Source organism: Coregonus lavaretus (genome assembly GCF_964263955.1).
Source record: "Coregonus lavaretus genome assembly, chromosome: 18".
NCBI lineage: Eukaryota > Metazoa > Chordata > Actinopteri > Salmoniformes > Salmonidae > Coregonus > Coregonus lavaretus.
The window spans coordinates 39744226-39757466 of NC_140005.1; the positions used below are offsets into that span (position 1 = coordinate 39744226).

The 13241-nt window shown below is 44.5% G+C and overlaps 1 protein-coding gene across 1 annotated transcript in view; it reads right to left on the minus strand.

Annotated features, from left to right (window-relative positions):
• Positions 1–978: 978 nt before the first annotated feature.
• The window catches only part of LOC311145720 (ribosomal protein S6 kinase alpha-5-like), a 37148-nt gene continuing 24885 nt past the window's right edge, over positions 979–13241 (minus strand). Inside the window, exons 10-17 of the mRNA XM_084182003.1 lie at positions 12849–12980; positions 12378–12511; positions 11429–11522; positions 9458–9628; positions 5044–5235; positions 2258–2417; positions 1631–1797; positions 979–1320 (exon numbers count right to left, since the gene is read on the minus strand). Of these exons, the coding sequence (XP_084038129.1) occupies positions 991–1320; positions 1631–1797; positions 2258–2417; positions 5044–5235; positions 9458–9628; positions 11429–11522; positions 12378–12511; positions 12849–12980 (1380 nt within the window). The 3' untranslated portion in view covers positions 979–990. The remainder of the gene's footprint in view (positions 1321–1630; positions 1798–2257; positions 2418–5043; positions 5236–9457; positions 9629–11428; positions 11523–12377; positions 12512–12848; positions 12981–13241) is intronic.

Sequence of the window (13241 nt, forward strand, 5' to 3'; positions counted from 1 at the left end):
TGCCTCTTTAACGCAAGGGTTCTAAATCTCAAGGGTTCTAGATCTCAATAATATATAATAATAAAATATATGCCATTTAGCAGACGCTTTTATCCAAAGCGACTTACAGTCATGCGTGCATACATCTTTTTTTTTGTTGTGTATGGGTGGTCCCGGGGATCGAACCCACTACCTTGGCGTTACAAGCGCCGTGCTCTACCAGCTGAGCTACAGAGGACCAAGGGTTCTAGATCTCAAGGGTTCTAGATCTCAGGTTGTAGGTCTGAGCATATATATCATCTATCATAAACAGTTGTGAACCATAAGTTAACATAAAAACAAGAAATCATTTCGGTCTGCATTTTTGTCATATATAAATACTGCAAAATATGTGCTCCACTTAAAAACAAGAGGTTCCTCCCAATGTGATCAGCTGCAGTACTTGTGGCTTAATGTTCCATTTTTAAAGTAATGCAATACACCAGTATAAAAAAAAACTAAGAAACACAACCAGGACTATCACCTATTGTCCAGACAAACCAACAAACAAACAAAAGACATGATTGAAACAGAGCTGTGGTTGTAGGAGGTTCTCTCCGCTGTCTAGCCCTGAATCCATAGGGCAGCCCTTTTCATTTGGTGTGTGTCTATTGCTAGCAATGATTGAGAGGTGGTTCCTGCTCCTGCTGCATGCTCAGTTTGGAGGCGTGCGTGCACTTGTTGTCCATGCATGTGACTGACTGTGAGTGATTGACTGCGAGCTGCCATGGAAGGAGAGAAAGAGAGAGAGAGAGAGAGAGAGAGAGATAGAGGGATCTCCATGCTGTCTGTCCATTGGTCTTTCTGACAGCGCAGTCTTTTCCCCCGCCTTCTTCACCTCATCTTCTCAGTGCATGTTTGAGATCTACTGCATGTGACTGCACAGAAAGACTGACCTACAAATTAAGATTAGCGGATCTGCGCAGAGCCTTGCTCAGGCTGATCCCCTATAATACACCGTCTGTCTCTCTCTCACTGTGAGAAGTGGAAGGCTGGAGGGCAAGGGCGTTCCGGGACAGGGTCGCTGTCTGAGCTCAGGGCGAGGGGTGTAGTGACAGGGGTGGTGTTGGAGGGCTGGGGTGGAGGGTTGGTGTCTCCCCCTGTCTTCTCCTGGTGGGACTGGGAGGAGGACTGGGTGTCCTGGTGAGACTGGGAGGAGGAGGAGGAAGAGTGGGTGCTCTCACCGGAGCTGCTCCTGGTCTCTGTGCTGGTGCTGGTCTTCTTCATCTTCCTCCTCTTGGCCAGCGGGGCCTTGTCCACCGTCTGCAGACGGAAACCCTCCCGCTTACACTTGTTGAACGCCTGGAGAAGCAGAACCCAAGACCACAATAAAAACAACAGGAAGAGTAGCTGCTGCCTTGGCAGCTAATGGGGATCCATAATAAATACAAATACAAACAACAACAAATGAACAACAGTAAACTACAATAAACACATTCACGAGGCTAAAAACATGAAAGGATTTATACCCGCCCTCACCATCACCCCATCCCCTTTGGAAGAACTGATGACAAGTGAAACGGGGATATTCTCTCCTTGCCTCCTCTAATGCAAACCTGCCATTCACTCTCACCATGCCCTCCCCCCTCCTGATTGAATGAATAAAGCTCACGTTGAAGGTAGCCTTGACGTAGGTGTGTACGGACACAGTGGTGGAGGAGCCCAGGATGTCTGGTGTCATCAGAGGGTTGGAGGAGAGCTGGCTGTCGTCTTGGAGCCAGGCGTTGTACCTCAGACCACACATCTTGATCCGCTTGTCAGGGTCCACTGTCAGCAGCTCTATAGGTACCACACCAATGATGGATATTACAAGCACTAATATTGTATATGTATGTCAATACAGCAGCTCTGGGGGAAAAGACCAGACCAGGGCTCTCCAACCCCATTCCTGGAGAGCTACCCTCCTGTAGGTTCTCTCCGACCCCAGTTGTAACAAACCTGATTCAGCCATATGGATTCAGCTTATCAAACAGTTAATTATTAGAATCAGGTGTGCTAGATTAGGGTTGGAACGAAAACCTACAGGGCGGTAGCTCTCCAGGAACAGGGTTGGAGAGCCCTGGACCAGACAGACACCTGGTGAACATTACAGACACAACCGCTGGTGAGTAGCAGCACCAAAGACACGCTGCACACTAGAGGAGGTCAACCTTCACCTTGTAGCAAAGAATGCCTGAAGTTGGTATCATATCAACCCCCCTGATGTTTAATCTCCCTCATCTCCACCTCCCAGGCTCACCTTGTATGAGGTCCTTGGCCTGCTGTGAGACACTCCTCCAGGCCTCTCCCTCGAAGGAGAAGTCTCCCTGTTTAATCTTCTTCATGATCTCTTCAGCGCTGGTGTGGGTCAGACTCTTCCCCTGGCACTGGAACGGCACCTGGCCCGACAGCATGGTGTACTGGAAAATAATAATAATAATAATACTACATAATAATAAATATATGATCCAATGTAATAATATAATCCATATTAATATTGTGGAATCCTACATGTAGCCTATATGTTGATATTGTGTATACATGGTGTCCATGCAGGTCTACACATCTTTAAACCGTGCCTGAGCTAATTAAGTCAGGTACTAGGTGTACTCTCACTTGATCTAAGCCGGATTAAAGTTGGCCTAGTTTCTAATACCTCATTAAACAACGGCCGTTTTGGCAGTGCATGTCTGTCTGTCTGTCTCTGGCTCTGTGGTGTCCTCTCCTCGGCTTGCTATGCTTCCAGGGCACTCTGTTGTACAGAGCCTGGCCTGTCAGGAAGCATCACATCACAGCTCTGTACACACAGCCAGCACACTACTATACTCTACCCCCAGGGGCAAACGCAGAGAGAGAGAGAGAGAGAGGGGACTGAGGCTGCACGCTTGAGAGGCCAAGCGGAGAAATCTCTCTTCCTCTCTCTTCTCCTTCCTCTCTCTCACCCCTCATCTCGCTCTCTTTCCTATCACACTCTCTCTCCATCCATCCATCCCTCCCTCTCGCTTTCCCTCACTCTCTCTCTACCTCTCCTCTTAATTCTCATTCTCTTCAGAGGACCATTGACATTTCCGCTGGCAGGAAGCAATGCCTCAGCCTCATATGGCCACAGAAAAGCCTTGCGATTCAAAAAACAACAAAATCAGCTGAGGGATGGGGCTATTCATAGACAGTGCTTTACATGAAAAGGCTGACAGTCCGTTACATCCAAGAGATCGTTTAACCATCTTTTGACGCAATACATCATTTGTTTACATTCTTCTTGTTTGTAAACAAGGGAGTAAGAAAACCTCATATTTTGGGTTATGATAAAAATTAACAATTGAAATGACCATTGAAAAGCTTCCCAAACCTCATACTGTAGCCTTAACCCGCTCTGCTCTGGCTAGGCCTATGGCCGGTCGAGAGTTTTTTTGTCAACATTGGTGAACATAACTCAAGAGAAAATAGATATCACTTGTGGCGTTCCACAAGGTTCGATTTTGGGTCTGGTACTGTTCAGTATATATACGTTTCCCCTTGGCAGCGTTATCACAAAGCACGGCATTGATTTTCAATGCTACGCAGACAATACATAACTTTACATTTGTGTCACCAGAGGATTTTATCTCCACAGATTATTAGACTGTTTTAGTGATTTAAATACTTGGATGGCTCACAACGTCCTCCAGCTAAATCAAGACAAGACCGAGGTACTTATTATTGGAGCCAAAGCACAGAGAGAGAATCTGGCCGCACATTTTAATTTACAGGCAATAAAGATAAAACACCAGGTAAAAAACCTAGGTGTCATTTTAGATTCTGAACTCCATTTCGAAACACACATTAAGAATGTGACCAAAATACGTTTTTTTCCACTTGAGGAACATTGCCATGGTGCGGCCGTTTCTATCTCAGGCTGATACAGAGAGACTCATTATTACAAGAAGGCTTGACTACTGTAACGCTCTCCTGTCTGGTCTACCCAAGAAAGCCATTGGTCAACTGCAAAACATACAGAATGCTGCAGCACGGGTACTGACCAAGACCAGACGGAGAGCACCCATTACACAGGTTGTAAAGTCTCTGCACTGGAGTTTTAGAATACATTTTAAGATGATTCTATTGGTTTGTAAATCAATCCACGATTGAGCACCCCAATACATATCAGACATGCTTTTGAGGTATGTACCCAGTAAGTCACTCAGATCCTCTGGCACTGGCCTTTTAACTATCCCAAAGCCTAGGACCAAGAGGCATGGAGAGGCAGCCTTTAGTTACTATGCGCCCAGCCCCTGGAATAGCCTGCCAGAGAACCTGAGGGGGGCCGAAAGTGTGGACATAATTAAAAGAGATGTTAAAACGCTACTTTTTAGCTTTGCTTATCCTTAGGGTGCTTTCTTTTTGTCTTTCAGTTTTTACTGTTATTCTTTAGTTTTGCATCCTCTTATGTTTGTTGTGTAGTAAACATTCCTGTTTTTATTCTAATCGTTTTTTACTTATGTTTTTTCCTGTGAAGCGCACTGTGTTGCATTCATGTCTGAAATGTGCTGTATAAATAAAGCTTAGTGCCGCTGGTAGATCTTGGGTTAGGGGTGAATATTGAAGTGTGTCAGCAGCACAGCACACCACCGGACACAACAGAACAGAAGCATGTTAGCTGTACTGAATAAAACAGAGATGGGTATCAGACAGGCCCTAACCACATAACATAGGATACCGAGAACACCGGAACAGCTCCCCTTGTGAATGGCCTCGACAAACTCCAACATACAACTGCTGAATCAAGCTCGAATTTCTGTAGCTGTATCAAATCAATGAAATACCAGATCTACGAGAAGTGCAGCTTTTGGTATAGATAGAGGCTAAGGTTGGATTTTGAACTGGGCAGCCCTCTCTCTCACTGGGTGAAACTAAACAATTGTTCCTTGATTCCTTGACTCCCTGACATCCTTCTCAAAACACATTGGAGGAGAAGTTCTAAGGGAAGGAACCTTGGCTCTTCTCCTCCAATGCATTAAGGGTATAAGGATTCACACCTTCTCTGTACCACCTTCACTCACCACTCACCAGGATGACCCCCAGGCTCCAGAGGTCACATGACTCGTCGTAGCCGTCGTATTTGAGGATCTCTGGCGCGGCGTAGGCCAGGGTGAAACACGGCGTCTTCAGCAGCTGGTTGTCTGGGGGCTTCAGTCGGGCGAAACCAAAGTCTATGATCTTTATCTCCGAGTTCTCACTCTCATCTGTGAATAGCAAGTTCTGAACAGGGTTTCAAGAGAGAAACATGTTTCTGTTATTTCTCCAGAGTCTATTTGAATGCATAATTACAATCTCATAACGACACACCCGTTACCATTTCTAGTCCATTAATGACAGGAAAGATGAGATGCACCACTTTTGAAGTGCCAGCTTCAGTTCCATTTGGCCAGATGGAGAAAATAAACATAAAGAAAGATATCATGCTTCATTCAAGCCTTTGATCGCTATATTCTATTCATATGCAACTAACATGTACAGCGCTTTCGGAAAGTATTCAGATCCTTTCCCCTTTTCCACTTTGTTACGTTACAGCCTTATTCTAAAATGGATTAAATAAAAAATGTCCTCATCAATCTACACACAATACCCCAGAATGACAAAGCAAAAACAGGCTATTTTTTTGTGCAAATGTATTAAAAATAAAAAACAGAAATACCTTCAGACCCTTTGCTATGAGACTCGAAATGGAGCTCAGGTGCATCCTGTTTCCATTGATCATCCTTGAGATGTTTCTACAACTTGGAGTCCACCTGTGGTAAATTCAACTGATTGGACATGATTTGGAAAGGCACACACCTGTCTATATAAGGTCCCACAGTTGACAGTGCATGTCAGAGCAAGAACCAAGCCATGAGGTCGAAGGAATTGTCCGTAGAGCTCCGAGACAGGATTGTGTTGAGGCACAGAACTGGGGAAGGGTACCAAAACATTTCTGTAGCATTGAAGGTCCCCTAGAACACAGTGGCCTCCATCATTCTTAAATGGAAGAAGTTTGGACTCTTCCTTGAGCTGGCCGTCCAGCCAAACTGAGCAATCTGGGGAGAAGGGCCTTGGTCAGGGAGGTGACCAAGAACCCGATGGCCCCACTGTGGAGATGGGAGAACCTTCCAGAAGGACAATCATCTCTGCAGCACTCCACGAATCAGGCCTTTATGGTAGAGTGGCCAGATGGAAGTCACTCCTCAGTAAAAGGCACGACAGCCCACTTGGAGTTTGCCAAAAGGCCCATAAAGGACTCTGACCAGTAGAAACAAGGCACCATCCCTTCGGTGAAGCATGGTGGTGGCAGCAACATGCTGTGGGGATGTTTCTCAGCGGCAGGGACTGGGAGACTAGTCAGGATCAAGGGAAAGATGAACGGAGCAAAGTACAGAGATCCATGATGAAGACCTGCTCCAGAGCGCTCAGGACCTCAGACTGGGCTGAAGGTTCACCTTCCAACAGGACAACGACCCTAAGCACACAGCCAAGAAAACGCAGAAGTGGCTTTGGGACAAGTCTCTGAATGTCCTCGAGTGGCCCATCTAGAGCCCGGACTTGAACCCGATCAAACATCTCTGGAGAGACCTGAAAATAGCTGTGCAGCGATGCTCCCCATCCAACCTGACAGAGCTTGAGAGGATCTGCAGAGAAGAATGGGAGAAACTCCCCAAATACAGGTATGCCAAGCTTGTAGCGTCACTCGAGGCTGTAATCGCTGCCAAAGGTGCTTCAACAAAGTACTGAGTAAAGGGTCTGAATACTTATGTAAATGTGATATTTGTTTTTTTATTTGTAATACATTTGCAAAAATGTCTACACCTGTTTTTGCTTTGTCATTATCGGGTATTGTGTGTAGATTGATGAGGGAAAAAAACAATTTAATCCATTTAAGAATAAGGCTGTAACGTAACAAAATGTGGAAAAAGTCAAGAGGTCAGAATACTTTCTGAATGCACTGTATATAGCTAGGTCATACATACAGATTATCAGGATCAATTGGGATTGTCCCTCTAGTTCTTTATTACCTAGGGGTTCAATAGCCTGATCCCAGATCTGTTTGCGCAGTATAGCCAGCCCATAAAGATAATATGCCATTTTGCAGATGCTTTCATCCAACGCGACTAAACTCATGCACACATTTTACATACAGGTGGTCCTGGGAATCAAACCCACTATCCTGGTGTAGCAAGCGCCATGCTCTACCAACTGAGCTACAGAGGACCACAGGTCTGGGAGCAGCCTAGGAGTTTGAGTAGTACCAATGACTGCATATATAAATGGAGAAAGCCATCGATTACTTGACACCATTCACTCCTATGTGAAGACTCAATAGCGCATTGAAGTCAAATTAAGTTGGTTAAGATGGAGTCTCATGGAGACATAATATGCGCAGTTTGAGCTACTCCAGGAAGTTTAGACCTATATCCATCCTGCCCTGCTTTTCGAAAGTATTTGAAAGCCAAGTTAACAAACAGATCACCGACCATTTCGAATCCCACCGTACCTTCTCCGCTATGCAATCCGGTTTCCGAGCTGGTCATGGGTGCACCTCAGCCACGCTCAAGGTCCTAAACGATATTATAACCGCGATCGATAAAAGACAGTACTGTGCAGCCGTCTTCATCGACCTGGCCAAGGCTTTCGACTCTGTCAACCACCGCATTCTTATTGGCAGACTAAATAGCCTTGGTTTCTCAAATGACTGCATCGCCTGGTTCACCAACTACTTCTCAGATAGAGTTCAATGTGTAAAATTGGAGGGCCTGTTGTCTGGACCTCTGGCAGTCTCTATGGGGGTGCCACAGGGTTCAATTCTTGGGCCGACTCTATTCTTTGTGTATATCAATGATGTCGCTCTTGCTGCTGGTGACGCTCAGATCCACCTCTATGCGGACGACACCATTTTGTATACATCTGGCCCTTCATTGGACATTGTGTTAACAAACCTCCAAACGAGCTTCAACGCTATACAACACTCCTTCCGTAACCTCCAACTGCTCTTAAACACTAGTAAAACTAAATGCATGCTCTTCAACCGAACGCTGCTTGCACCCGCCCACCCGACTAGAATCACTACTCTCGGCGGGTCTGACCTAGAGTATGAGGACAACTACAAATACCTAGCTGTCTGGTTAGACTGTAAACTCTCCTTCCAGACTCACATTAAGCATCTCCAATCAAAAGTTAGATCTAGAATCTGCTTCCTATTTCGCAACAAAGTCTCCTTCACTCATGCTGCCAAACATGCCCTCGTAAAACTGACTATCCTACCGATCCTTGACTTCGGCGATGTCATTTACAAAATAGCCTCCAACACTCTACTCAGAAAATTGGATGTAGTCTATCACAGTGCCATCCATTTTGTCACCAAAGCCCCATATACTACTCACCATTGTGACCTGTACGCTCTTGTTGGCTGGCCCTCACTACATATTCGTAGCCAAACCCACTGGCTCCAGGTCATCTATAAATCACTGTTAGGCAAATCCCCGCCTTATCTTAGCTCATTGGTCACCATAGCAACACCCACCCGTCGTATGCACTCCAGCAGGTATATCTCACTGGTCATCCCCAAAGCCAACACCTCCTTTGGCCGCCATTCCTTCCAGTTCTCTGCTGCCAATGACTGGAACGAACTGCAAAAATCTCTGAAGCTGGAGACACTTATCTCCCTCACTAACTTTAAGCATCAGTTGTCAGAGCAGCTTACCGATCACTGCACCTGTACACAGCCATTCTGAAATTAGCCCACCCAACTACCTCATCCCCATATTGTTATTTATTTTGCTAATTTGCACCCCAGTATCTCTATTTGCACATCATCTTTTGCACATCTATCATTCCAGTGTTAATACGAAATGGTAACTATTTTGCACTATGGCCTATTTATTGCCTTACCTCCATAATTTACTACATTCGCACACACTGTATATATATTTTCTGTTGTATTTTTGACTTTATGTTTGTTTTACCCCATATGTAACTCTGTGTTGTTTTTAATCGCACTGCTTTGCTTTATCTTGGCCAGGTCACAGTTGTAAATGAGAACTTGTTCTCAACTGGCTTCCCTGGTTAAATAAAGGTGAAATAAAATAAATAAAAGTGACGTTACAGGCTAGCTCAGTTACGCCCCCTCATTAAGTAAGTCAAGTTGAAGGCCGACCGTGGTGCTGCAGGCTGCCATTAGCAACTAAATTATCCTTATAACTTCTTCTGTGTGCGATTTTCAAATAACTGGTTCAAGGACATACATTTGGTGTATTAGAAGCAATTATTGGTACCATGATTGTCTTCGATTTTTTATTTTATTTACACAAAGATTGAACACGAAGATCGCCATTTTTCCATTCCCTATAATGGGGGATCCTGTTTTCTGCTAACAATGCAGGCAGTACCGCTGTCGGCCTTGAACTTCTGTGGCTTCAATGACAAAGGGCAGTCATTCTCTCCTGAGTAGTACCTCTGGCTTGAGGTCCCTGTGCACCACCCCTACATCGTGCATGTGGCTGACGGCTGACACCAGTCTCCTCATGATGCGACTGGCCTCTGTCTCACTGAAGTGCTGCTTCCTCCGGATCCTCTCCAGCAGCTCCCCACCACGCAGCAGCTCCAACACCAGGTACGTATGCAGCTGGAGGGGAGAGGGGGTGGGGAGAAACACAGACACACACCACACATTCAATCCATAGGGTCTCCAGAGAGAGCCTTACAGTCATGTTTACCAACTATTCATAGATCCTATACCAATGTAAATATCCATATATATACTGCATTTTGTAACTTAAAAAAATATTGAGGTCATATGAAGTAGGAAACGTCATGCTTCATTGAGTTAATGTGATCGATTGCTCTGATCCAAGGTTGTTGTTATACAATAGATGAAATTGTTTGGGAAATTGAAACGGTAGAAACCCCGAATCCACATTTCTATATTGTATGATACATATCCTAATAACAATACAGCTCTCACAGTGATGGCGAGATGAAACCAGAACAGAGTGGCTGAAGTGAAAGGACCCTGATAAAGTGGGTAGAGAATAATGTGGCCGAGTCTGTCTGGCACTGCAGCCGGGTAGAGTAGAATAGGCTTTCTCATTAGTGCTGGAACTGGGGAACAAAGACAAGAGAGATGGAAGGAGCTGGGAGGTGGGCTGCATCCCAATTCTCCACCCTTCTCCCAAAGTATGCACTTGGACACCATTGGCTATGTCCCAATTCTCCATGCAAGGTAGTCTGTGTCCCAATGGACGGGGAGTGTGCAAGTGCACACTTTGGGAGAAAGGTGTAGAATTGGAACGCAGATTGGGAGAGGAGGGGAGAGGAGAGCCGCAGCGAGGCAGCTCTGCTTTGATCTAGTTAACAGCCCTCTGTCTGGCTGAATCCTAAATGACACCCTATTCATTTTATAGTGCAATACTTTTAACCAGGGCTCTAGTCAAAAGTAATGTACTTTAAAAGGAAATATGGTACCATTTGGGATTGAGCCCTCTCTGAGGTACAGTACAGTAACAACCCAGCAGAGCTCAGAGCTACAGTGCTGCTCCAAGGCCTGAAGGGCCCCAGATAATGAACATGGCCAATATCAGCCATCCACAGAAACACACACACACAGACTTGTTTGACCCGATTTGGAGCAATTTGTATTTTCTCTCACTAAGCGCAAATCCTTCATGAGATCTAAAGGCCCACATACAGACATGAAATATGTTCCATGTAGGTTTAATTAATCTATACCTATAGTGGATGTGCCCGTATGTGGTTCAGCTGTTGTGCTGCAATAAAATACAGTATATACAATCTGAAATATGGGGGTGTAGTGTTTATTATAGGACGATATGAAGGCGAGAACAGAGGGAGATGGAGAATGTCCCAGGAGGAATCTAGCTTCCACATTCATCTGCTCTGTTCCACTTCTGACTTAATAAGGCTGCCTGTCTGCCGTTGGTCTCGTCTTACAATCACTGGTTCTGTCAGAAAGTGGCTATTTCTGAAGATGGGCTTTTGTTTCCAATGCTTGTTATATCAGGTCTCTCTTGTAAAATAGATTTTATCTCAATGAAAATAACCTGTATAAATAAGAGTTCAATGAAAATATGTGGTTGTTTTGCCTACTTCAGTTAAATTGTGGTCCTCTGTAGCTCAATTGGTAGAGCATGGCGCTTGTAACGCCAGGGTAGTGGGTTCGATCCCCGGGACCACCCATACGTAAAAATGCACACATGACTAAGTCGCTTTGGATAAAAGTGTCTGCTAAATGGCATATTATTATTATTATTATTAAATCCAGTGAGTGTCTGCTAAATGACTAAAATGTAATATTTCTAACCAGAACACACCATCTGATAGCAAACATAACAGGCGTTTCTTACAAAATAGATTTGATCTAAATGAGACTAACCTGTATAGATAAGGTTAAATAAAAAAAACTTACCTGGTCATGGTATATCTCATGAGTCTTGACGATGTTGGGGTGGCCATCGCAGAGCTTCAGAGCTGCAATCTCTTTCTGTGTCTGGGCCTCCATCCTAGAGGGGACATGGGAGAGACGCAAAGTGTCATCAGAAGGTGTCACCTGTCATATATGCACCTGTCACACAGTGTCATCGCCGTAAGTTCAGTGTCACCACTAAAGGGAAGTGTTAGCACACTTCATCCTCCAGCAGCCTCCAGTAGCCTCCAGCAGCCTCCAGCAGCCTCCAGTCTCCTGCGAGGTCTGCTGGCCTGGAATTGATGTCACAGAGTGAGAGCATCCAAATGTAATTAAATGTTTAACGGATGTCTCGCTACATCTTTCTCCAAAATGATTGTTTTATTTAAATCAGAAAAATTGAAAAGTTGTACTGAAAAATTGCAATTATAGATACATTTTTGAACTTGTATAGCGCTTTTCAAAGAATCTCAAATAGTATAAAAAGTAAAACAACAAACAAAAAATTGAAATGATGCCGATTGAAAGTCAGCTTGGGATGAAATTGTGGCAGTTTGGGCTGGAAAGGCTGTGTCATGCATGTTCAGTCGAGGGGGCATCGATGGGATATAATGTCCTCAAGTTTCCAGTGAAGTGACATACAACTTCCTCTTGGATTATGGCTGAACTATGCCTATTTTAGCCTTCCCAAGATGCTAAAATATCTTGATTAGGTTGCTAGGTGTTGAACTAAGGTTGCTGTAGTATTTTAACAAGGGGTCTACTTTTTTCTTCTTCTTTAAAAAAAAAAGAATACAATGTGTATGGCCTTATCTAGTTAGCTAGCCAACTCCCAATAAACACACATCAGTGAGCTCCAGCTGGTACAGTTTGGCATGACAATCACCATAGCGTATGAGCTGGCCATACAGCGCAAACAGATCTGGGACCAGGCTAGCCTATGGTACAGTACCTCTTGCTGACGATTTTCACAGCGTAATTCTGTCCAGTCTTCTTGTGGGTGCACTGCCTACAGATGGAGAAACTGCCTTCGCCCAGAGCATTGTCCTTCAGGTTCATCTCATAGTTCATATAGAACAGAGAGTCCTAAAGAGAAGATTTTCTTATCAAATTTACAAAGAACGCTGTTTTCATAACGCCATTATCACTCGCTAACTAGTCTTCATCACACCTGAAACTGAAAATATAATCTAAAAATATAGTAGCTAAACTATTCTCTCCTGGAAGGACTGAAACCTGAAAATACTGATGCAAAAACCTCATAAACAACTGAAAGTAAGCGCTGCTCTAGGGAGAAAACTCCTATTTCTTAGTGGCTCCAGCTAAGCTATTAGGCAAAGTGTGTTTATGTGGAGGGAATAAATACAACCCTACCCATCTAACTGTACTACACACACACACACACACACACACAGGGGTGTACCTTCATCATGGCGCTGCGGGCCACAGCAGCAGACCCCGGCCTCTCTGACCCTGATCCTCCACACAGCTGTAGTGTGTCGTCCATCACAGCATTCCACTTGAACAGGATGGAGGGGGCCATGAACGAGTAGCCCTGCACAAAGGACACATACATAACAAGAGGGGGTTTAATATAATATACCTGGTCATATGAAGCACAGGAAAGAGATTGGTATACCCTTCACATTATAGAGCTTACCTGGGACGTCCTTTTCAGCAACTATGGTGGATGTACAAACAGGCCATCCACACCAAAGTAGATTAGGTTGTGTTCAACTCTGAATTGCAATACTTATGAAGTTGTTTTCTTAATTTTACTGAAAAGGCATGCAATGTTTATTTCACTCAATAATTA